This window comes from Anomaloglossus baeobatrachus, chromosome 7 (genome assembly GCF_048569485.1).
Source record: "Anomaloglossus baeobatrachus isolate aAnoBae1 chromosome 7, aAnoBae1.hap1, whole genome shotgun sequence".
Taxonomy (NCBI): domain Eukaryota; kingdom Metazoa; phylum Chordata; class Amphibia; order Anura; family Aromobatidae; genus Anomaloglossus; species Anomaloglossus baeobatrachus.
The window spans coordinates 237,818,000-237,844,401 of record NC_134359.1 but is presented as its reverse complement, the minus strand read 5'-3'; the positions used below and the strand labels follow the sequence as shown (position 1 = coordinate 237,844,401).

Sequence of the window (26,402 nt, the reverse complement as noted above, 5' to 3'; positions counted from 1 at the left end):
CAGATTCGGGAGGGGGAGAGGTGGGAGAGGGGGAAGAGGATTAAGGGGATGGGAGAGAGCAGGGAAGGGGCAGAGGCTGATGGATGAGTGCGGCGGCTGGTGGGGAGAGTGCGGCGGCTGGTGGGGAGAGTGCGGCGGCTGGTGGGGAGAGTGCGGCGGCTGGTGGGGAGAGTGCGGCGGCTGGTGGGGAGAGTGCGGCGGCTGGTGGGGAGAGTGCGGCGGCTGGTGGGGAGAGTGCGGCGGCTGGTGGGGAGAGTGCGGCGGCTGGTGGGGAGAGTGCGGCGGCTGGTGGGGAGAGTGCGGCGGCTGGTGGGGAGAGTGCGGCGGCTGGTGGGGAGAGTGCGGCGGCTGGTGGGGAGAGTGCGGCGGCTGGTGGGGAGAGTGCGGCGGCTGGTGGGGAGAGTGCGGCGGCTGGTGGGGAGAGTGCGGCGGCTGGTGGGGAGAGTGCGGCGGCAGATGCAGGGGCGGCGCAGCGGCGGATACAAGGAGGCAGCAGAAAGGAGGCAGCAGAAAGAAAGCAGCGGCGTCAGATGCAGGGGGGGGCGCAGCGGGAGGAGAGCAGCGGCGTCAGAAGCCCCCCTGCATGTGACGCCGCTGCTCTCCTCCCACTGCGCCACCCCCTGCATCTGCCGGCGCTGCTTTCTTTCTGCTGAGCAGCGGTGTCACAAGCAGGGGCGCAGCGGGAGAGTAGCGGCGTCACAAGCAGGGGCGAAGCAGATGGAGGAGGGCAGCAGTGGATCGGGGGCTGTGACTCACAGATGGGCACCCGCAGGGATCGCTGTCCTCAGATTCCACGGAGGGAGAAGCTGAGGAGAGCGATCTCCTACAGCGAGCTCACCCGGTCCCAGATGCACGGTGCTTGGAGAGATCGGTCACAAGGCCGATCTCTCCAATCAGAGCTGGGGGCGGGTGCAGCAAAGCTCACACAGCTCCAGCCAATGGCCAGTGCTATAGCTGCACTGACATAGCTGGATTTCAATGCTTCAGCCATTTTCAATGGCTGAAACATTACACTGGCTGTGATTGGCTGAGCGGCGTTCGTCAGCCAATCACAGCCTCCGTAGGTCCGGGAAGGAGACACCACCCCTCCTGAGGTTAGGTACAAGTCCTCTCCTTCCCGAATCTACAGTTTTTGAAAACCAATCGCGGTCACTGGGGCTCCGGGGCCGCGATTTCGCCATGACGGATGTGGAGGTGGGTTGGTGGGGGGGGAGGGGGAATGGGCTGGAGTAACAGAAAAGTACTGGGGTTGGCAGTGATTGTGATGATAATACAAAATGCATTGAGGGCTGAGACTATGTGGCTCCTCATTCTGCAATATATCAGGCATCAGTATGGTCGTGGCCAAGTGTTCATCCACAACATTTTGCCTACATTTTATTTTAATGTATCAGGGTCGGAGCCAGGCAATGAGCAATATACGAATCCCCTACACTTTACCTGGGGCAAACCTGGTATGGCTTCTATTCCCATTGCAAAGCATGACTTGAGATGTGGGTGCTTGATAAAAATTATGACTTTAAAAAAAAAAAAAAAAAAAACAAACATTAAAAAAAATTACCTGGCTTTGATAGGCAGAAGCGATTGACTCCTTTTGTTAGATTATACACGCCGACATGCTCTGGGGCATTTCCATCTTGGTAAAATTCCTGGAGATCAGAAATTCAGTGGATTTATAAATTGTAACAACATCAATACTAGGAAAAAGAATAGATACAGAAAAGATGGACAACGAGGAAGCAGGAAAACGAACAAACCACCAATTTCTCAGTACAACCTTCCATTATCAATCTATAACGTAAAAGCTGCGTCCACCAGTAGCCATGAAGGTTACACAATGGGACACATGGGTATATAAGATGGGACATGTTCACTCACCAGGGTTATCCCATGCGAGAGGGAGCACCTCAGCATGTAGCCCGTCTGCCTGAACTCAATGCCAACAAGGTCATCCTCTTTAACCTCAAACTCCAGAGATTTATTCTTCCAGCACCAATCCTCCTGGATGATACTCGCTTTCAAACAGAAAACAAAAATATATATTATAAACATGTTTTTCCAGGAATATACAAAAAGTTACAGAGGGAGAGGGGGAAAAAAGGGGTAGAGGTGGGTTGAGGGAGAAAAAAGAAGGTGATGAGGGGGGAGAAAGGGAGGGGGGAGAAAGGGAGGGGGGAGAAAGGGAGGGGGGAGAAAGGGAGGGGGGAGAAAGGGAGGGGGGAGAAAGGGAGGGGGGAGAAAGGGAGGGGGGAGAAAGGGAGGGGGGAGAAAGGGAGGGGGAAGGTGGAGGGAGAAAGGGAGGGGGGAGAAAAATAGGGGGAAAGGGAGGAGAAAAATAGGGGGAAAGGGAGGGGGGAGAAAAATAGGGGGAAAGGGAGGGGGGAGAAAAATAGGGGGAAAGGGAGGAGAAAAATAGGGAGAAAGGGAGGGGGGAGAAAAATAGGGGGAAAGGGAGGGGGGAGAAAAATAGGGAAAAAGGGAGGGGGAGAAAGGGAGGGGGAGAAAAATAGGGAGAAAGGGAGGGGGGAGAAAAATAGGGAGAAAGGGAGGGGGGAGAAAAATAGGGAGAAAGGAGGGGGGAGAAAAATAGGGAGAAAGGGAGGGGGGAGAGAAAGGGAGGGGGGAGAGAAAGGGAGGGGGGAGAGAAAGGGAGGGGGGAGAGAAAGGGAGGGGGGAGAGAAAGGGAGGGGGGAGAGAAAGGGAGGGGGGAGAGAAAGGGAGGGGGGAGAGAAAGGGAGGGGGGAGAGAAAGGGAGGGGGGAGAGAAAGGGAGGGGGGAGAGAAAGGGAGGGGGGAGAGAAAGGGAGGGGGGAGAGAAAGGGAGGGGGGAGAGAAAGAGAGGGGGGAGAGAAAGAGAGGGGGGAGAGAAAGGGAGGGGGGAGAGAAAAGGAGGGGGGAGAGAAAGGGAGGGGGGAGAGAAAGGGAGGGGGGAGAGAAAGGGAGGGGGGAGAGAAAGGGAGGGGGGGAGAGAAAGGGAGGGGGGAGAGAAAGGGAGGGGGGAGAGAAAGGGAGGGGGGAGAAAGGAAGGGGGGAGAAAGGGAGGGGGGAGAAAGGGAGGGGGGAGAAAGGGAGGGGGGAGAAAGGGAGGGGGGAGAAAGGGAGGGGGGAGAAAGGGAGGGGGGAGAAAGGGAGGGGGAAGGTGGAGGGAGAAAGGGAGGGGGAAGGTGGAGGGAGAAAGGGAGGGGGAAGGTGGAGGGGGAAAGGGAGGGGGGAGAAGAATAGGGGGAAAGGGAGGGGGGAGAAAAATAGGGAGAAAGGGAGGGGGAGAAAGGGAGGGGGGAGAAAAATAGGGGGAAAGGGAGGGGGGAGAAAAATAGGGAGAAAGGGAGGGGGAGAAAGGGAGGGGGGAGAAAAATAGGGAGAAAGGGAGGGGGAGAAAAATAGGGAGAAAGGGAGGGGGAGAAAGGGAGGGGGGAGAAAAAAGAGAATTTTGTTTACTTACCGTAAATTCTTTTTCTTATAGTTCCGTATTGGGAGACCCAGACATTGGGTGTATAGCTTCTGCCTCCGGAGGACACACAAAGTACTACACTAAAAAGTGTAGCTCCTCCCTCTGAGCACATACACCCCCTGGATAACCAGATCTAGCCAGTTTAGTGCAAAAGCTGAAGGAGAATAGCCACCCACAAGTAGAGATAGAGCAAGAACCGGAACAACCGGAGACTCTGTCCACGACAACAGCCAGCGATAACACGCGGAACAAGAAACTGCCAACAGGCAACAGGGAGGGTGCTGGGTCTCCCAATACGGAACTATAAGAAAAAGAATTTACGGTAAGTAACAAAATTCTCTTTTTCTTTATCGTCCTTATGGGAGACCCAGACATTGGGACGTCTCAAAGCAGTCCATGGGTGGGAATAAACAGAAAAACTAAGAAGTAGGCAGAGCCTAACTTCACAAATGGGCGACAGCCGCCTGAAGGATGCGTCTGCCCAAGCTCGCATCTGCCGAAGAATGAGCATGCACTTGGTAGTGCTTTGAAAAGGTATGCAGGCTAGTCCAAGTGGCAGCCTGACAGACTTGCTGAGCCGTAGCCTGGTGCCTGAAAGCCCAAGAGGCACCGACAGCTCTGGTCGAGTGTGCCTTGATCCCCGGCGGGGGAGGCACCCGAGTACACTGGTAGGCATCGGAAATGGCCGACCTAATCCAACGAGCTAAGGTCGGCTTAGAAGCCGAGAGGCCCTTACGCCGACCTGTGGTTAGCACAAAAAGAGAGGTGCACCGCCTAAGAACAGCGGTGCGAGACACATAGATCCGGAGCGCCCGTACCAGATCCAGAGTATGCAACGCTTTTTCAAAGCGATGAACAGGAGCCGGACAAAAGGAAGGCAGGGAAATGTCCTGGTTAAGGTGGAAAGGAGAAACCACCTTAGGGAGAAAGTCCGGAGTCGGACGGAGAACCACCTTGTCTTGATGAAAAACCAAAAAAGGTGACTCCGAAGAGAGCGCAGCCAAATCAGAGACTCTCCTGAGGGAAGTTATGGCCACTAGAAAGACCACTTTCTGTGAAAGACGAAACAAAGAAACCTCCCTAAGAGGCTCAAAGGGGGGTTTCTGCAAGGCCGTGAGGACCAAATTGAGGTCCCAGGGATCCAAGGGCCGCCGGTAAGGCGGAATGATGTGAGACGCGCCCTGCATGAAGGTGCGGACCTGAGCCAGCCGGGCGATACGCCGCTGGAACAGCACTGACAGAGCCGAGACTTGTCCCTTGAGGGAATTGAGGGATAGTCCTAGCTGCAGACCGGACTGTAGAAAGGACAGAAGGGTCGGCAAGGAAAAAGGCCAAGGAGCATGGCCGGAAGAGCGACACCAGGACAGGAAAATTCTCCAGGTCCTGTGATAGATTTTGGCCGAGGAAGACTTCCGAGCCCGAGTCATAGTGGAGATGACTTCAGGAGGAATACCAGAAGCCGTCAAGATCCAGGACTCAAGAGCCACGACGTCAATCTGAGAGCCGCAGAATTCTGGCGGAAAAACGGACCTTGTGAGAGAAGGTCTGGACGGTCCGGAAGATGCCACGGCACCTCTACGGACAGATGGAGCAGGTCTGGGTACCAAGCTCGCCTGGGCCAGTCCGGAGCAATGAGGATGACCCGACGGCCCTCCATTCTGATCTTGCGCAGAACTCTGGGCAAGAGAGCTAGAGGGGGAAACACGTAGGACAGACGAAACTGGGACCAATCTTGAACCAGAGCATCCGCTGCAAAGGCCTGAGGATCGTGGGAGCGAGCCACGTAAACCGGAACCTTGTTGTTGTGCCGGGAAGCCATTAGATCCACTTCCGGAGTGCCCCACTTGCGGCAGATTGACCGAAACACTGCCGGATGCAGGGACCACTCGCCACTGTCCACGGTTTGACGGCTGAGATAATCTGCCTCTCAGTTTTCCACGCCTGGGATGTGGACTGCGGATATGGTGGACTTGGAGTCCTCCGTCCATTGAAGGATGCGTTGAACCTCCAACATTGCCAGGCGGCTGCGTGTCCCGCCTTGGTGATTGATGTAGGCAACCGCTGTCGCGTTGTCTGACTGGACTCGGATGTGCTTGCCCGCCAACAGGTGGTGAAAGGCTAAGAGAGCTAGAAGCACAGCTCTGATTTCCAGCACATTGATCGAGAGGGCTGACTCGGACGGAGTCCAAGTGCCCTGCGCTCGGTGGTGGAGACATACCGCTCCCCAGCCGGATAGACTGGCATCCGTGGTAAGGATCACCCAGGACGGGGCCAGGAAAGAGCGCCCGTGAGACAGAGAGAGGGGCCGAAGCCACCACTGATGGGAGCTCCTGGTCTGTGGCGACAGAGCCACTAGCCTGTGCAAGGAGGAAGTCCGCTTGTCCCAACAGCGGAGAATGTCCAGCTGCAGAGGACGCAGATGGAACTGGGCAAAGGGAACAGCCTCCATTGACGCCACCATCTGACCCAGCACCCGCATTAGGTGCCTGATGGAATGACGGCGGGGCCTCAGCAGAGAGCGCACCGCCAGATGGAGGAACTGCTGTTTGACTAAGGGCAGCTTCACAAGTGCCGGCAGAGTCTCGAACTGCATCCCTAGGTACGTGAGCCTCTGGGTCGGAGTCAGAGTGGATTTGGGCAGATTGACAAGCCACCCGAATTGGGCTAGAGTGGCGAGAGTGAGCGAGACACTCCGCTGACAGTCTGCGCTGGATGAAGCCTTGACTAGAAGGTCGTCCAGGTAAGGAATCACTGTCAACCCCTGGAGGTGCAGAACCGCAACCACTGCTGCCATGACCTTGGTGAATACTCAAGGGGCCGTGGCTAACCCGAAGGGGAGAGCAACGAATTGGAAATGATCTTCTCCTTTTGCAAAACGTAGCCAACGCTGGTGTGAAACTGCAATTGGCACATGCATATAGGCATCTCTGATGTCGATGGATGCCAGGAAATCTCCTTGGGTCATTGAGGCAATGACTGATCGCAGAGACTCCATGCGAAAATGCCGCACCTGAACATGCTTGTTGAGAAGCTTGAGATCCAGGATGGGCCGGAAGGAACCGTCCTTTTTGGGGACTAGGAAGAGATTTGAGTAGAAACCTCTGAACCGTTCCCGGGCGGGACCCGGTACAATTACTCCGTTGGCCTGCAAGGATGCCATGGCCTGAGAGAAGGCGGCGGCCTTGGAGCAGGGGGGAGTTGACAGAAAAGAAGGGAATTTTGTTTACTTACCGTAAATTCCTTTTCTTCTAGCTCCTATTTTGGCGGGCTGGAAGAGAATTCTATCCTGTAGCCGTGGGAGATGATATCCCGCACCCACTGATCGGAGACGGTTTGAAACCACACGTTGCCAAAGTGGGAGAGCCTGCCACCGACCAAGGACGTTGCTGGCGCGGCCAGATAGTCAAGAGGAGGCTGCCTTAGTGGCAGCAGCTCCTGCGGTCTTCTGTGGACACGCCTTTGTGCGCCAGCTGGATTTTTGGTCCTTGGCTGAGTTAGTGGACGAGGCCGAGGGCTTAGAGGTTGACCAGTTGGAGGAACGAAAGGAACGAAACCTCGACTGGTTCCTACCCTGGGCAGGTTTCCTGGTTTTAGTTTGTGGCATGGAAGTACTCTTCCCGCCAGTAGCTTCCTTAATAATTTCATCCAGTTGTTCACCGAATAGCCTGGATCCAGCAAAAGGGAGCCCAGCAAGGTACTTCTTTGAAGAAGCATCTGCCTTCCACTCTCGAAGCCACAAGATCCTGCGGATAGCGAGGGAATTAGCCGAAGCCACCGCAGTGCGGTGAGAAGCCTCCAGCATGGCAGACATGGCATAGGATGAAAAAGCTGAAGCTTGGGAAGTTAAGGTAACCATTTCGGGCATAGATTCCCTGGTGAGGGAATGCATCTCCTCTAGAGAAGCAGAGATGGCTTTGAGAGCCCACACTGCTGCAAAAGATGGGGAGAACGAGGCCCCTGCCGCCTCATATACAGATTTGGCCAGAAGGTCAACCTGGCGGGTCAGTGTAATCCTTAAGAGAGGTGCCATCAGCCACTGATACAACGGTCCGGGCTGAGAGTCTAGACACCGGAGGGTCTACCTTTGGTAAATGAGCCCACTCCTTGACCACCTCCGGTGGAAAGGGAAAACGGTCATCAGAACCACGCTTTGGGAAGCGTTTGTCAGGACAGGCCCTAGGCTTGCTCACAGTGGCCTGAAAACTGGAGTGGTTAAAGAACACACTCCTTGTCCTCTTAGGCAAGGTAAACTGGTGCTTTTCTGCCAGAGAGGGTTGCTCCTCTGATACTGGCGGATTGAGGTCCAGTACAGAATTAATGGACGCAATCAAATCACTAACATCTGAGTCACTTTCGGACAGATCAATGGGGCACATGGAGGTAGCCTCCGAGCCCCCAGTAAAGGCATCCTCCTCGTCCTGCGAGTCAGCTCTTGAATCAGAGCCGCGGGACGTGGAAGGAGAGGGGACCCTGCGTCTCCTTTTAGGAGGACGGGGTCTGGGACCAGATGATGAATCCTCTGTGAGCTCCGCTGAGAGAGCCCTAGCAGCAGAGGCACCCTGTGAAGGGGGCTGATGCATGTTCAGCAAAGTCCGGGACAGCTGTCCCATGGAGTCGGCAAAAGACTGGGAGATAGACCTAGAGAAGGATTCTACCCAAGCCGGGGGGGGTTCAGCCACAGGAGCCGGAGCAGCCGGAGAGACCACTGGGGGGGCGATTCCAGGCTGAGGCATTGTCAGGGCAGAGCAGGCATCACAATGTGGATATGTGCTCGGTTCAGGCAGCACGAGCTTACATGCAGTGCATACTGAATATAGCTTTGGAGCCTTGCTCCTCGTGTGAGACATGCTGCTGAAGTGGGGGCTCTTGCCAGAGTGACCCCCAGAGAGTATATACGGAGACCCACAACCAGAGGTTGTGGCTTACCAGACCGCTGGAGCGGTGTTGTGTGCCCTCCAGATCTCAAAGCCCAGACCCCCAAGCACCTCAGCAGGGATGCTGCAGCCAGTGCCGATTGCAGAGAAAACGCTGATAAAATGGCGCCGGAGCGAGGAGAGGGGGCGGGGCCAACCCTGAGAGCGGGATCTGGAGGGCCAAAGAGACTTACAGGGGAGGAGACATGTACTCAGTGAGGAGTGTCTCTCCCCTGTGCAGAACGGCCGCTGGGCGGAGCCACACTGTCCCTCTGCATGAATGACATGCGAGGGCAGTGAAACCGAAAGTAGGCCTCCGGCGAAGCCGGGGCCTAAATTTGAGCGGTGCGGCCGGCGCGCAGGCACCATCGGCGCGGTTCTCAGGCGACAGCCAGAGAACCAGCCGGAAATGTCACAAAAAACACTCAGCACACTCTCCCCACATAATAAAAGTACAGGCACCCCCAGAACATAAACGTCTCAGGTACTTAGCTTGCTGAGACGCAGGGCCATGTCCCTGGGGATGAGTGCTCCGTCCAGCAGGATCCTGAAGGGCTGCGGATGGAGACCGGTCTCCTGCCAAGCATGGAGAACCGTGCTGGCTCCCACTTCAAGCCAAAGCCCGAGGGATGGTGAAGGAGCGCTGCATGTAAGGCTCCAGCCTTGGAATCAACCTTAACAACACCGCCGACACAGTGGGGTGAGAAGGGACATGCCGGGGGTCCAGACTTGGACCCGCTTTTCTTCAAAATCTTCCAAAAATTAAAAATCAGATGAGAATGCATGTGTGGATGTATGCCTCCTGAACACAAAGCAATGAACTGGCTAGATCTGGTTATCCAGGGGTGTATATGCTCAGAGGGAGGAGCTACACTTTTTAGTGTAGTACTTTGTGTGTCCTCCGGAGGCAGAAGCTATACACCCAATGTCTGGGTCTCCCATAGGAACGATAAAGAAAATAGGGAGAAAGGGAGGGGGGAGAAAGGGAGGGGGGAGAAAGGGAGGGGGGAGAAAGGGAGGGGGGAGAAAGGGAGGGGGGAGAAAGGGAGGGGGGAGAAAGGGAGAGGGGAGAAAGGGAGGGGGGAGAAAGGGAGGGGGGAGAAAGGGAGGGGGGAGAAAGGGAGGGGGGAGAAAGGGAGGGGGGAGAAAGGGAGGGGGGAGAAAGGGAGGGGGGAGAAAGGGAGGGGGGAGAAAGGGAGGGGGGAGAAAGGGAGGGGGGAGAAAGGGAGGGGGGAGAAAGGGAGGGGGGAGAAAGGGAGGGGGGAGAAAGGGAGGGGGGAGAAAGGGAGGGGGGAGAAAGGGAGGGGGGAGAAAGGGAGGGGGGAGAAAGGGAGGGGGGAGAAAGGGAGGGGGGAGAAAGGGAGGGGGGAGAAAGGGAGGGGGGAGAAAGGGAGGGGGGAGAAAGGGAGGGGGGAGAAAGGGAGGGGGAGAAAGGGAGGGGGAGAAAGGGAGGGGGGAGAAAGGGAGGGGGGAGAAAGGGAGGGGGGAGAAAAATAGGGAGAAAGGGAGGGGGGAGAAAAATAGGGAGAAAGGGAGGGGGGAGAAAAATAGGGAGAAAGGAGGGGGGAGAAAAATAGGGAGAAAGGGAGGGGGGAGAAAAATAGGGAGGGGGGAGAAAAATAGGGAGAAAGGGAGGGGGAAGGGTGGGGGAGAAAGGGAGGGGGAAGGGTGGGGGAGAAAGGGAGGGGGAAGGGTGGGGGAGAAAGGGAGGGGGAAGGGTGGGGGAGAAAGGGAGGGGGAAGGGTGGGGGAGAAAGGGAGGGGGAAGGGGGGAGAGAAAGGGAGGGGGGAAAGTGAGGGGGAAGGGGGGGAAGTGAGGGGGAAGGGGGGGTGGGAGAAAAGGAGGGGGAAGGGGGGGGGGGAGAAAGGGAGGGGGGAGAAAGGGAGGGGGGAGAAAGGGAGGGGGGAGAAAGGGAGGGGGGAGAAAGGGAGGGGAAAGGGGGTGGGAGAAAGGGAGGGGAAAGGGGGTGGGAGAAAGGAACGGGGAAGGGGGTGGGAGAAAGGAAGGGGGAAAGAAAAAAGAAAGAAGAAAGAGGAAAAAAAAAAAAGAAGAAAGGAATAAAAGGCGGCAGAAAAAAAAAAAAAAAAAAAAAAAGAAGAAAGGGAAAAACGAAAGGTAAAAACAAAATGGAAGGGAAAATAGGAAGAAGAAGAAAGGAAAAGCCACCCTCCCCAGAAATGCTCTGTATGTGCCTGGCTGTATGTGGCAGAGAGCCAAACTGGCCAAGAATTGTCTTTCATTATACTCATTACTCGAGTCAATGCCGTCAGAGCGTCCAACCTGCTTGATACATTACAGTCACTAAATTAAATGTGAGAATTATGGAAATAGGCTGTAAATGTTCAAAAATCTAAAGCCTCAAATTTTGCAGCTTATAACAGGCAACAGGCTTGGCAGCAGATTTAAAGAATGTGTGAACCTGCCATTGTGAGAATATAAAATGTTAATCACTATATATCTTTCTATAACCAAGTTTTCTTTTGTAGATGAGGAGCAAGATGGAGTTTTAAAAGCCTGCAGCTGATGTTTGATACATGGAAGAGTCTGCTCCTTGATTACCGCTGGTATCAGGAAAAGTATGCATACATCAAGGTCAACAGCTGCAGTTTGATACAAAGCAACGGAATGCAGATGTGATAAGACTGGCTATCTGCGCAAGTCCCAATTCATGGTTGAGATGTTACGTGCCAGAAACATTGCAAGAGATGGAGTAGGAAAGTTGGAGGCGCTGCAGAGGAAGTTCCACAATGGATACACGTCACAGACTTCTTGCATTTTTTTTTTTTTTAAATAGCCAATGGCACACTTAGGAATTTTACTAAAAGATTAACCCATTCCTGTTCTCTATAAAAGGCTTGTAAGAAAAATAATAAAGTACTTGGGTGTGCACCTCCTCTTACTACTGAACTGGGAGCTTATACCAATTACATTTGTTTGGTCTAAATTCCTTTGCCGGCACTCAGTAAGTATTAATCAGATATTTCAGCAGACATTCACTGTTAAGAAGGTGATTTCTGAAACTATGGAATTTCTCCTTGACACCTTTAGGAACAACAACATTAAATATTGTGAAGACAACAATATGTAGGTCTTTACCTTTATATTTCCCAGGTAAAACATCCTCAAAAGTGAAAGTCATTCCATCATTTTTGCTGGAGACCTGTAGAGAACGCTTCTCTCTCTGTCGGGTCACTGACTGCAATGTCACAGACAGATCCCCACAAGCATCTGTAGAATAAGAAAAAAAAAAAATCTTAAAAAACAAAAAAAACATTCTAATACATACAATAACTGCACCATGCTCAAAGAATAACCTGCTGCAAAAAAGGCTTTGGATACCTTTACACAATTTTTTTTGTATTGCTCACTTGCTTCCTTCCTAATTGTAAAAGGAAGACAAAGTAACTTTGATATAGTCTTCATTAAAAAGGTTGTGCCATTTTGCTTCTGCCAATGGTCTATACCCCTTCAAAAATGTTAAAAATCTATCAGAGCTTGAGGTTCTGACTAGAGTTGAGCGAGTACTTAACTATTTGTACTCGCTATACTCATAACGAGTACTGTCTAATACTCGCAAATTAATTCCAAATAGTGTATGCAATGAATACGCGAGTATTAGACAGTACTCGTTATGAGTATAGCAAGTACAAATAGTTAGGTACTCGCTCAACTCTATTTCTGACGCCTCTTTCGCCTCTCCCTCCACCTTCCCCCAGCTAGAGATAGAAGGAGGGACTTGCAGACAGATGTACACAGATCACCTCGATGCAAACAGGATAGAAAGCATGTACAGTCTTAGTGATAGGAGAGAAGGAGGTAGGGAGACTCCGCACTGATGCCAGGATGGAAAAATATATATCCAAGGAGGTATAAAACATAGCAACGTTTATTCAATCATTTTAAAATTTCAATGATTCCATAAAAATTTCATGGCTTGACGCGTTTCGGACAGTAAAAGGTACGTATAAGTCATAAGCATAGGCTTATGATTAAGGTCTTATTCATACCTTTTACTGTCCGAAACGCGTCAAGCCATGAAATTTTTATGGAATCATTGAAATATTAAAATAATAGAATAAAAGTTTCTACGTTTTATACCTCCTTGGATATATATTTTTCCATCCTGGCATCGGTGCCGAGTCCCGACCTCTCTCTCTCTCCTACGGACCTGCCTGTCTGGTGGACTATGTGCACCTCGCCTAAACTGGGAGAGCACATATACGGGTGAACTGATTTTTTCTTTTTCTTATAAACAGTCTTAGTGATGTCAGGGAAAAAATAAAAAATAAAAAAAAAAAAAAAAAAAAAAAAAAAAAAAAAAATCACATGAAGAAATGAGTGCAGGATAGAAGCTGTAGGATACATGAAAATGAAGAAAGCAGCACCCTAGATACACACAGATGTTACATCCAGCCTATATTACCAGGAGAAACACTCCCGCAAGGAAAAAACCTGAAAGTTTGTTTAAGGCCCGTTTCACACATCCGGCATTTCGTCGGATTCGTCACACTCCAGTACAGTCTAATACAGTACAATGGCATCATGGCAAGCTCTGGTCACATGCTCCGGTCACATGACAGTATGTGACCGGAGCTTTCCACGATGCCATTGTACAGTATTACACTGTACTGGAGTGTGCCGGATCAGGCGAAATGCCGGATGTGTGAAACTGGCCTAAGAAGCAAACTATCAGAAGAAGTCCAAAAATAGATCAATGAAGACTGCAGACTGAAACTTGCGCAATTTTATTAACTAAAAGGTAACTTAACTTGTGAGAAAATAGAATTTTTCATATCAAAAGGTGTCCCACAACCCATTTTGTTTTAATAGTTTAGTTTAAGGGAATCTATCAGCAGGTGTTTGCCACCTCATCTGAGAGTAGCATGATGTAGGCAAAGGAGACCCTGAATCTAACGATGTATCACTTAGATTCCTGGCTGCAGTTGTTCTGATACAATCAAAGATTTTAGTTGTAGCAGGGCTTAAAAGGGAACCAAACATCAGGATTTTGGAATATAAAAGGTGCAGCCAGTGCAGTACTGGCACTATCAGGCACAGGCTGTACATACCATTAGTGGGCAGCTCGGATGTTTAGGCTGTGAAATCCAAGTTTATGAAAATTGAAAATTCATCCACTTTTTGATTGACGTGTGCACCTCTGCTGATAATATCCGGGCGGGTTATGCACATGATTCCTGCCCCCCCCCCCCAACCCCCCCTTCCCGCCCGCCGCCTGTTCCTCCCTCTCTCTGGCTGTATGCAAATTTCTAATATTCAGTTACACGGCGTCGGAGTCTGCGCATAGCACTTATCTCTGGCGCCATGTTTTTGAAGCCTGCATTTCAGTGTTTGGTGTCTGAGAGGGCTATAGACTATGGGGAGGAAGGGCACCACCCTATGGGATCTCCAGGTATACGAAAGGCAAAACGAAACAAGAAGAAAAAGAGTATACCTATCAAGGGATCACCAAAAAATTGAATCGTATGAAAGTATAAATCTTTATTACAAAAACAGAGAATACATGAATCTCCTCCCTGGGAGTAAAGGCACATGAAAACAATTAAAAACATTTAAAAACAGACTTGTATCCCCAAGCCAAAAACCATTTGTAATAAATGTGAAAGTGAATCACACAAAAAAATATCAGATGACCCTCATACAAATATTACATAATTAAGTAATGTAACCTGCTACACAGTATGCACTTTAAACTGTACAATATAGGTTATGTAATTATAATATATGGGCTTGGGCAGAGGCTTAGATGGTATAAAGAGGGAATAGCAGTACCTCAAGGGCTATGAGCTGTCTTTTTTAGGATGACAAAGATAAAACAAGTCTGTTCCGATTAATTCACATCAATATAGTACAGTAAATAGTATAGATGAAAAAACCTCTAAGACTAAAGTATAACAGACAGAGCCAGGAGATGCAACCCTGATCAAGGCTTGCGTGTTTCAGTATATATAAAAAGTGCAACAATAAGCACAGGCAGAGATGATCAGACCCGAGTACAAGGAACATATAGACTGGTGCAATAGATTTAAGACCACACGCACTATCCTAAATGAAGAGTGTATGTGTAACAGCCCCTGTAGGACCGAAATGTCGCCAGCAAAATCAGAGGTTAGTTATCCTGATCAGAGTCTGCAAGTATACTGCAGCTATAAAGTGCAAAAGTAGAGCAGAAAATGCATACACCCTATATAATGTAGTAGTATAGGCTAGTAGAATAAAACTGAGGCATTTCCTATACCATGGTTCAGGGCAATGCCAAATAGTCTCATACTCACTATCCTAAAGGGGTAAAGTAGATGTATAGCCGGGTACCAGGAGGGGTAGGTTATTGGCAAGTTAACCCATGGTGTCTGAGAGGGCAGCGCATGCGCCCTCGCTTCTTCAGATCTCGTTGTGACCGCGGGAGCGCGCGCGGTCACAACAGGACTGGAGAACAGCTGATCTTACCGATTAGCTGCAGCAGATGTCTGCTACGATATAGTCTGCTGCAGCTAATCGGAAAGATCAGCTGTTCTCCTGTCCTGTTGTGATTGCGCGCGCTCCCGCGGTCACAACGAGATCTGAAGAAGCGAGGGCGCATGCGCCGCCCTCTCAGACACCAAACACTGTAATGCAGGCTTCAAGAACATGGCACCGAATATAAGCGCTCTGCGCAGGTGCCAACTCCTACGCCGTGTAACTGAAGAGATACATTTGCATACAGCCAGAGAGAGGGAGGAACAGGCGGCGGGGAAGGAAGGGGGGGGGGAGGGGCAGGAATCATGTGCATAACCCGCCCGGGTATTATCAGCAGAGGTGCACACGTCAATCAAAAAGTGGATGAACTTTCAAACTTCATAAACTTGGATTTCACAGCCTAAACACCCGAGCTGCCCACTAATGGTATGTACAGCCTGTGCCTGATAGTGCCAGTACTGCACTGGCTTTACCTTATATACCAAAATCCTGATGTTTGGTTCCCTTTAATAAGCTGCCCCTGCTTACACCAGGCTTTCAGTGCACAGAAGCTGTAATCAAAGAAGGGGGCAGAGTGGACTTCAGCTGCAATCCTCAGACCCACTAATGATAAAGCTAGGAAGCTTAAACTAACATTGCAGGTAAACAAAAACACACTGATAAGAGACACAGGGTTGTAATCTGAATGTTAACCCTTACAGCATGCTGTCTTCAGTTTACATAGCAAAAACCTGCTGACAGATCCCTTTAAATAAATGCAAGTCGGTAATTAGTTGTCTTTTTTGTCCTACATAACTTTCAGTTATACTTAGTCTCTGTTTCTCCTTGCACTCAAGATCTGTGCTTACTTTGTGTCATTGGTTTCTTCTAGTGGATAAAAGGCTGTCCTGGTTAGTGACTGGCACAATAAAAATTGATCATGCCAATCACATAACCACGAGGGATCCAACGGGGACAACAAATGAGGATTCCCTTGACTGCAAGCAGAGGAACTGCACAACGTTTTACAATATAAAGCTGCAATATGCCTTTTAATTTCAGGAGACATCATAGAGTTCATTAATAAAGAAATAAAGCTATGAAATCTATCTAGCGTCAATGTGTTAAATGGTAAACATACCAAGACAAGATACTTTTCCAGAAACGGAAGCCATAAACTGGGAGAAGGACACATCCATAACAGGTTGGTCTGTTACAGTCACGGGGTACACGGATGGCTTTAATGCCAGTCCTGCTTTAGCTTCAGCTTCAGGTATAAAGACCTGAAAAATGGACATCAGAAGAAGTCAGCAGCATTCTACACACTTAAACATGGACATTCATCAACAGCAAGAATAAAACAAATCCTCGTTCTGGCTGAGATTGCTCAAAACTAGTACAACGAGACCTAGCTCACATGCAAACAATGAAATAAATAGAGATTATTTAGAAAAAGTACAGATGTACAATACTAAAAAGGACCAGATATGAGATTTCTGCTGCTTGAATCACAGGCAGCATGATCAGACACTGGCTTCATGATACCAGTCTTTACTTTTTATGCATCTTGGATGACTAGTCTGAGGCACGTTCCCGATTGTTTCGCTCCACCCCACACTCCACTTGAATGACAGGTCTCTCCCTAAGTGTGTGTATAGGAAGAAAACTGTAAATCTTGGGGAGCAGAGTGGGGAAAATCCACCAGGAACCTGCCTAGGAATCGTCATCCAAATGGCTGGTTTTAAAAGGTATATTTTCATAAAAATGCAGCACAGTTTCAAAGCACAACATACAGGGCTGCAATAGGGCAGCTACTGTGTGAATCGTGCTGCACGTGGTTCACGCAGCATGAGAGGTTCCCGTTAATTCTCTTTTCTCATGATTTGAAGATCCGGTTATGCTATGTGAAAAGCTGTTCCTTTATGAAAGATGTTCCCTCTCCTCTCTAAGGATAGTCCTAAAGGGCGCTTTACACGCAGTGACATTGCTAGCGATGTCGCTGGTGAAAGCTCCCTTCCCCGTCATTTGTGAGTCACGGGCAAATCGCTGCTCGTGGTGCACAATATCGCTAGTCCCCGTCACACATACTTACTTGCCTAGCGACGTCGAACTGCCTCTTTTCTAAGGGGGAGGTTCGTGCAGCGTCACACGGCAGTCGTCAAATAGAAGCGGAAGGGCGGAGAGCAGCCGCAGAAAGTCACGCCCACCTTGTTGCCGGCAGGACGCAAGTACGGTGTTGTTCGTCGTTCCTGGGGTGTCACACGTAGCGATGTGTGCTGCCACAGGAACGATGAAGAACCTGCGTCCTGCACGAGCAACGGCATTTGGGAAATTGACGACGTGTCAACAATCAACGATTAGGTGAGTATTTTACATAGTTAGCGGTCGCTCGTAGGTGTCACACACAACGACGTCGCTAACGAGTCCAGATGTGCGTCACGAATTCCGTGACCCCAACAACATCTGGTTAGCAATGTCGTTGCGTGTAACAGGGCCTTTAGTCTTTTCTGGTGGTACAATGGTATTGCAACTGACTCCAAATCAAAGGTTTGTGTTCCAGATCAATCCTCCTCAGGACAGGTGAGTATAGCCCCTTCACTGCCTCCTGTGGAGTTGTGCTGGCTCCCCATGGTTTTTGGTCAACATCCCCTCCAATCATTGTACTGTTATGTCCCCTTTGTTCATCCAGAGCACCCCCTCTGCATGTCCTTGCTCCTCATCATCTCCTTGCATTGTTCCGATTCCTTTTTTCTGCATCATCACGCAGTGCCTAATGTCCCTCCTGGAGCAGACTCCTTTTTGCCTCCAGTGACCCTCCGATCCTTCAGTCAGAGCCAGACCCCTAATTTAAACACTGACTATGAAAGCGGCATAGCAGGCTTCTATGCACCTTCTGCAGCCACAGTATTTTTTCCCGGGACCTGGGCCTCTAATTTAGGTCCTGACTTCTACTATGGCCTGGAAGGCTCCCATCCGCCTCTGGCATTCTAGCTGGAAGCATGCCTCAAATTTAGGTACTGTATTTTCCGGCGTATTAGACCACTGGGCGTATAAGACGACGCCCAACTTTTCCAGGTAAAAGAGAGATTGGGATATACCGTATATAAATCATATAATTATATATATATATATATATATATATATATATATATATATATATATATATATATTAATTATATATATATATATATTAATTATATATATATATATATATATATATATATATATATATATATATATATAATTAATATATATATATATATATATATATATAATTAATATATATATATATATATATATAATTAATATATATATATATATATATATATATATATATATATATATATATATATATATATATATATATATATATATATATATATATATATATATATATATTTAATATATATATATATATATATATATATATATATATATAATTAATATATATATATATATATATATATATATATATATATATATATATATATATATATATATATATATATATATATATAATTAATATATATATATATATATATATATATATAATTAATATATATATATATATATATATAACAAATAAGCCGACCCTAGTAATGTGCCCATTTTATAGTAATGTCCCCTGCAGTAAGGAGCCCATGGTTTAGTAAAGTACCCATCCTTGTCCCCCCCTTGTAGAAATGAGTCCATTGTTTAGAAATGCCCTCCTACCAGTCCCCTTCTTGTCCCCTATTATGTCGCTGTTTACACACAAACATTATTCTCACCTCTCCTCCGTTCCCGCAATGACTTCAGCTGCTTCTTGAAGACTGCAAACCACATAGACCCCTCCGTAATAGCGTCCGATGCATGGGTCTGCTGTCTGCAGTCATGGCTTTACTGCAGTTGAATGCTTTGCGTTGCCGTAAAGTATTCAACTGCAGTAAAGCGCTGACAGCAGTGGCGGCCCCATGTATGGGATGCGATCATGGAAGATTGCTTCTTGCAAACCGCAGGCCCATAGACCCTCCATGATTGCATACTTTACTCGGGGCCGCTGCCACTGCTGCCGTCAGCTCTTTACTGCAGTTGAATGCTTTACGGTACCGCAAAGCATTAAACTGCAGTAAAGTGCTGACAGCAGCGGCGACCTCGTCTGCAGGACGCTATCGCAGAGGGGTCTATGGGCCTGCGGTCTGCCAGAAGAAGTTGAAGGCACCGTGGGAACGGAGGAGAAAATAATGTTTATTGTGTGTAAAAAGGGGACCGGTAGGAGGGCATTACTAAACAATGGGATCATGCAGCACCGTGCACCGCTGCATGATCCCAGACTTTTGAGAAGATTTTCAGGAATTAAAAGCAGTCTTATCCGCTGGAAAATACGGTATTTATTTTTTTGTGGCCGAGCCCTCACCACAAGGCCATGAATCAGATCTCACAAGAAATATGGCTCATGCTTGTGCCCTCTTCCTGCATACCAGCCTATGGTTTCCCCTCTCCTTTCTCCCTAGGCACCACCATCTTACCTCTGGTACCTGATTCACGCAGCCTAGCACGCTCTATAGTGACAGTGTGGACAGTCTTCTGCTCAAAGTGTTGCCGTCAGGATCATCATCCACGGTCAGCACTCCATCCCAGGACCAAGTAGACTGCCTGCCCCTCTGGGACCAATACAACAGCATTCACTCCTGACCTTAGCTCTCCTCCTCACCAGCCTTCATCCCACACGGAGGTCCTCAAATTACGGTTTATGTTCCTTTTCAACAAATTGGCCTACATCTGGTGTTTGTTTTGAGCAATACAACTTAGAGGAGCTAAAATACAGCCTCACCTTTATATAATAGGATCCTCTTCTAGCCTGGAAACAGAAGGCTCCGTGGGTGTCTGACTCGGCGGTCAGGACAGATGCTCTCTCCTTGTCCTGCGATGTCAGAGTGACTTTATATTTGCTCATCGTCTTAATACTTTCAGGAAAGTGTGTGATAGAAATGTCTCCGCACACACTGAATCTGGAAACAAAAATACTAATTACCCAAACACCCTTGAGACCGTGCAACAATCAGGGGCAAATTTCCAGAGCGTCTTACCTTGCTGCCACGATGTCAGCAAGCTGTGGAGTGTTAGGAGCGATCTTCACAGTGAGCGTATCAAAGAAAATATGTTCCTTCTGTGCATCAATACTGTATGTACCAGCCGTCATGTTCTCCAGACGGAACGATCCATCACCGTTAGTCATAACTGGGTAAGGATAAAGAAAAGAAGGATGAGGCAGTCTGAAATGCACAGCTTGTCTCATCGGAAGTGCAGGACGTATCCTCCTCATTCTTTACACTGCAGCTCGGCTTATTCAGATTGGCTTTTTATATATAAACGAAGCCTACTAAAAGCTTAACTGGCACAAAGTGTTAAATCAGAATCACCAGTGAAGGAGGCTGATTATAAGTTATACATAGGCGAAACCTTCCAATGAAAAGGAGCTTCAATACATGGTACCGTGTTTTTCCAAAAATAAGCCCTAGCAGGAATTTTCAGCTTTTTCATAGAAATACTTAAATATAAGCCCTACCCCAAAAATAAGCTCTAGTGGCGGTTCAACAATGAAGTGTCTATGCAGCCAAAAAAACGGATTTTTGTGTACTCACCGTAAAATCGTTTTCTCTTAGCCATCATTGGGGGACACAGGACCATGGGTGTTATGCTGCTTATCCATAGGAGGACACTAAGTAGATGCAAAAGACATTAGCTCCTCCTCTGCAGAATACACCCCCTGGCCGGGCCAGGAAAGCTCAGTTTTAGTACACAAGCAGTAGGAGAAAAAAAATAGTAAGAACTTATCTCAACGGAGGAACATGAGAAAAAAAGTCATAACCAAATAAGGTACTGAGAGAACCAAGGCCCAACAGGGCAACAGGGTGGGTGCTGTGTCCACCAATGATGGCTAAGAGAAAACGATTTTACGGTGAGTACACAAAAATCCGTTTTTCTCTGACGCCTCATGGGGGACACAGGACCATGGGACGTCCTAAAGCAGTCCATGGGTGGGAAAAATAAAAGAAAGACAACACAACCCAAGGACAAGGAACCAGTCCCAGACACTCTGGAGCTACTGAGAGGTGCTCTACTGCCGTTTGCAGAATTTTCCTACCCAGATTTGCCTCAGCTGAAACCTGGGTATGGACTCTGCAATGCTTTGAAAAAGTATGTAGGCTAGACCAGGTCGCAGCCTTACACACCTGTTCCACTGAAGCCTGATGCCGAATGGCCCACGAAGCGCCAACTGCTAGCATGGAATGAGCCCGCAGCCCACTAGGAATGGGCTTGAGTTGCAAGCGGTAGACTTCCTGGATCGCAGAGCGAATCCAGCGAGCCAGAGTTGCCTTTGAAGCTGCCTGTTCCTTCTTAGGCCCCTCAGGAATGACGAACAAAGAGTCCGTTTTCCTAAAGTGGGCTGTCCTGGATATGTAATATCTGAGAGCTCTGACGAGGTCTAACGAATGCAGAGACCTTTCCACCCTATGAACTGGGTGTGGACAAAAGGAAGGCAGAACAATGTCTCCGTTCAAATTAAACGGGTTAGGAACCTTTGGAAGAAAATCCTGAAGGGGGCGCCGAACCACCTTGTCCTGGTGAAAGATCAGAAAAGGCTCGCGGCAAGAGAGTGCTGCCAGCTCCGAAACCCGCCTGATGGACGTAATTGCCACCAGGAATGTTACCTTCCAGGACAGAAGAACAAGGGAGGATTCCTTGAGAGGTTCAAAGTGGAACCTCTGGAGACCGTCCAGAACGAGATTGAGGTCCCATGGGTCCAGTGGCCGTTTGTACGGGGGAACTAGATGGGAAACGCCCTGGAGGAAGGTCTTGACTTGCGGTTTTTGAGCCAGGCGGCATTGGTAGAAGATTGACAGCGCTGAGACCTGCTCTTTAAGGGAACTGAGAGCCAACCCCGCTTGCAAGCCAGACTGCAGAAAGTCGAGAATTCTGGGGATGGCCAGAGGCATAGGCTGGACGTTAGTTTCCCTGCACCATGAAAAGAAGATTTTCCACGTACGGTGGTAAATGCGGGATGAAGCAGGCTTTCGGGCGCTGATCATGGTAGAGATAACCGCGGGGGAGAATCCCACTCTTGTTAATACCCAGGTCTCAATGGCCATGCCGTCAGCTTCAGGGCTCTGGAGTTCTGATGGGAAATGTGCCCTTGGGTCAGCAAGTCTGGGATGTCTGGAAGGCGCCACGGTGCGTCTGTGAGCATTTGTACTAATTCGGCGTACCAGGCGCGCCTGGGCCAGTCCGGTGCTATCAGTATCACCGGGACTCCCTCTGCCTTGATCTTCCTGATTACCCGCGGCAGCAGGGGTAGAGGTGGAAATATGTAAGGCAGGCGGAAGTGGTGCCAGGAGCAGACTAGAGCATCCGCGTCGATGGACTGCGGGTCGCGTGAGCTGGCTATGAACGCGGGTACCTTTGCATTCAACCTTGAGGCCATTAGGTCCACGTCTGGTGTGCCCCAGCGAGTGCAGATGTGTAGAAACACATCTGGGTGGAGGAACCATTCTCCGGCAGCCAGGCCTTGGCGACTCAGAAAGTCTGCTACCCAGTTCTCTACCCCCGGTATGTGTACCGCTGATATCACTGACCCCGTCGATTCGGCCCAGCTGAGGATCTTGTGGGCCTCAAGACAAGACGCTTTGCTGCAGGTGCCCCCCTGCCGATTGATATAGGCTACAGCTGTCGCATTGTCCGATTGGACTCGAATCTGACGACCCGCTAGCAGAGGGCTGAACGCTATGAGCGCGAGGAAGATCACGTGGAGTTCCAGGATGTTGATGGGAAGGAAAGACTCCTGGGGCGTCCAACGTCCTTGAGCAGTGTGGTGCCGGTACACTGCTCCCCAGCCTAGGAGGCTGGCGTCCGTGGTCAGGACCAGCCAGTTCACTGGGAGAAAAGATCTCCCCTTCGATAGGGATGAGGACCGAAGCCACCAGCGGAGTGCGTACCTGACTGAAGGCGTCAGATGAAGGTGTCTGTCCAGGGAGAAGGGGCTCTTGTCCCAGGCCGCTAGAAGGGCTAGCTGCAGTGGGCGGAGGTGCAGTTGAGAAAAGGGTACTGCTTCCATAGCCGCCACCATCCTGCCGAGCAATTTCATGCTGAATCGAATGGAGTGAGACGGAGGACGTAGAAGGCAGCATACCGCTCGTTGAAGAGCGAACGCCTTGTCCTGACGGAGAAGGAAGGATCAAGCCACGACGGGTGTCCAGGGACATGCCCAGGAAGGTGATGGATCGTGATGGGATCGGGGATGATTTGTCCAGATTCACTAGCCACCCTAAGCGGGATAGGGTGCCCACAGTGATCTGTACGCTGGTTGAGCAGTTGCGGAAGGAGGGGGCCTTGATGAGGAGGTCGTCCAAGTAAGGGAGAATGACTACTCCCCTGGCGTGAAGGACGCTCATGGCGGCCGCCATGACTTTGGTGAAGACCCTTGGTGCGGTGGCAAGGCCGAAGGGTAGAGCTACGAATTAAAAGTGGGAGTCCTGAATTGCGAAGCGGAGGAACTATTGGTGATCTGGGGCGATGGGTATGTGCAGGTACGCGTCCTTGATGTCTATGGAGGCGAGGAATTCCCCTTCGACCATGGATGCAATAATGGACCTTAGGGACTCCATTCTGAATCTCCGTACGTGCACATGTTTGTTCAGGTGTTTGAAGTCCAGGATGGGTCAAACTGACCCATCCTTTTTGGGGACCACAAAGAGGTTGGAATAAAAACCCCCAAACTTCTCGTAGTCTGGGACAGGTATTATCACTCCTGCTGTTTGGAGCGAGTGGATTGCTGAGAAAAAAGCTTTGCGTCGTTTTCGAGTCTTTGGGGAGTTTGAGAGAAAGAACCGACTCGGGGGTCAGGTCCGAAATTCTATGTGGTAACCGGAAGACACAAGGTCTCGCACCCATTTGTCGTCCGAGGCGGCAGCCCAGATGTGTTGAAAGAGCCGCAGTCAACCTCCTACAATGATTGTGTCTTCCGGGGCGCCGAAGGAGTCATGAGGGGGGGGGGAAATGTCGTGGCCGAGTCTCCCTAGTCCTGGACTGTTTCGGTCTAGGCTGCAAAGACGAAGTGGGTTTCGGGGAGAGCTGAGACGGTCGGTCCCTGCGTAGTCCGCGGCTGGTGGCGGGGACAGCACGGGATGTCGACCAACCAAATGAGTTCCGAAAGGATCGGAACGAGGACTGTGGACGTCTGGTGAAGGACGTCCTGGACTTCAGCTGGGGGAGGGAGGTACACTTTCCTCCCGTGGCGTCAGAAATGAGCTTCTCCAGACGTTCGCCAAACAATCGGTCTGGGGAAAAAAAAAAAAAAAAAAAAAAGGAAGGCCCGTGAGAGACTTCTTGGAGGCAGAGTCCGCTCGCCATTGTCGGAGCCAGAGAGCTCTACGGATGGCTATGGTATTTGAGGCGGCAAACGCTGCGCAGGTAGCAGCGTCCATGGAGGCCTGCATGAGGTACTCCGCCGCAGCGGCAATTTGAGCCGTTACCTCTGTGAAGGTCTGAGTGAACTGGGATTCCTCGAGCGAAGTGTTAAGGGATTTTGCCCAGACCGAGATCGCCTTTGCGACCTACACAGAGGCAAAGGAGGGCGAGAGGGAGAAACCCGCAACCTCAAAAGCAGAGCGGGCGAGGTGCTCCACCTGTCTGTCTGTCGGGTCCTTGATGGAAGAACCATCGGGTAAAGACAGGAGCGTCTTTGTGGTAATCGGGAGACCGGGGGGGGGGGGGGGGTCGACCGAGGGCGGATAGGCCCAGCCCTTAGGGGCAGGTGAGGCGAAAGGGTACCGGGACTCCATGAGTTTTCGGTTACCGAAGCGCCTGTCAGGCTTCTCCCTTTGCTTTGTGAGGATATCCTGAAACTCTGGGTGATCAGCGAAAACCTTTTGGGGTTTCCTTGCCCTCTTAAAGGAGAACGCATGGTCAGTGGTAGTGGATGGAGGATCCTCCACATGCAGAGTTTGGTTGATTGCTACTATAAGGGAGTCTATTGCAGTTTGATCATCTGGGGGTGATGAAGCCAAGGAATCCTCCTGGTACAAACAGCATTCTCCCTCCTCCAGCTCTTCAGAAGCCGTGGAGCGTGTGGGAGAGCCTGCCCTGTGTGCTCCCGAGGGTGAGCCCCCTGGAGACACCCGGACATGTGCCCTTTTCCTGATCCCTGCAACCGGTGAAGCATGTGCCCGGATTACCTCAGAAGGATCTGCCATAGGGGTATCCTCAGGCTGCGTTCCGTCCAGGGACCCAGAAGGGTGTGGAGGACGACATTGCATAGCCAGAACCAGGTTCTGTGACAGTTTTTCCATGGATTGTGACAGAAACTGTGCCCATTCCGGTTGGCTGGGGGCCCTAGGCTCTAGGCCGGTGGTGGCAGGGGGGTCTTGGGGGGCTATAGGGGCACAGGACTCACAGAGAGGTGTGTTTACGTGGTAGCACAGCGTGGCAGGCAGTGCAGGCTGAGTAATAGACTATGTGGGCTTTTACTCTTCGTGCCCTTAGATTTTTGCATGTTTCTAATAGGAGTATGCCAGGAGGGGGAGCAATGGTCAGCAGAGCTACAATTGATAGCAAGCACCTCACCAGAATCAGCCTATGGCCCTGTCCTCAGGAAGGATTAAGCTCTATGAAGATGTTGCAGGCTTCCCTGGGGGGGGGGGGCTTAGCGCTAAAAGAGCGGGAAGATGAGTCAGTGTGCCCCCCCTGCTGTGGGTAGTAAAAAACGACGGGAAGGGAGCTTCTGAGTTTTCCTCCCTCTCCCTACAGTCAGCACACAGCTTGTCAGCGGTGGTTATCAGGTGCTTATCAGCCGACTTTTGCTGGCACAAATAAACAGAGCAGATAATACACAGAGTCCCTGAGCCCTGGGTCCTCCCCCTGCCATGGGGAAATTATCTGCAAGACTTTCTGTAAACAGCAGAACTTCCCCCTCCTCCAGCCAGCAAGCTAGAGAAAGTTAACACTGTGTGTGCAGGATCCTTGCTCCTTGCACATAATAAATACTGTAAATGCCCTGGAAGCCTTCCCTGCAGCGTCTTTTCTCCCTTTGTCTGGGAAACCAGCCAGGGGGGATCTCACCTTAAAACACTGCTTTCCAGGCAGTGAAAATAGCAGAGCCAGCTTGCTGTGTCGGTGTCATTTTCAACTCAGAGCCTGCAGAGAGGGGCTGAGGAATCAGTGCCATCTTCATCTCAGAGCCTGCAGAGAGGGGCTGAGGAATTGGGCTATAGGGCACAGGCCTCTACCCTGGGCTTTGGAAAATCGGTGTCTGTGGAACCCGTCGTCCAGCCCAGGATCCAGCGTCGCGGGAGGGGGTACGTGTAGGCAACGCTTCACGTTCCCGCCCGTTGCTGGCAGTGGGAGATCGGTCCCAAAAGGAAAGCGTCGCCCTCAAAAAATAACAAACCTTGAAAGGAAGTGCCTCCTACAGACACTAAGCTAAAACTGGGCTTGCCTGGCCCGGCCAGGGGGTGTATACTGCAGAGGAGGAGCTATGGTTCTGCATCTACTTAGTGTCCTCCTATGGATAGGCAGCATAACACCCATGGTCCTGTGTCCCCTAATGAG

The 26,402-nt window shown here is 50.2% G+C and overlaps 1 protein-coding gene across 1 annotated transcript in view; it reads right to left on the bottom strand.

Moving 5' to 3' along the window:
- Positions 1-26,402, bottom strand: part of LOC142245339 (BOS complex subunit NOMO1-like) — a 226,410-nt gene that overhangs the window by 120,811 nt on the left and 79,197 nt on the right. Inside the window, 6 exon segments of the mRNA XM_075317979.1 lie at positions 1,562-1,649; positions 1,879-2,015; positions 11,460-11,591; positions 15,958-16,099; positions 19,630-19,807; positions 19,886-20,036. Of these exon segments, the coding sequence (XP_075174094.1) occupies positions 1,562-1,649; positions 1,879-2,015; positions 11,460-11,591; positions 15,958-16,099; positions 19,630-19,807; positions 19,886-20,036 (828 nt within the window).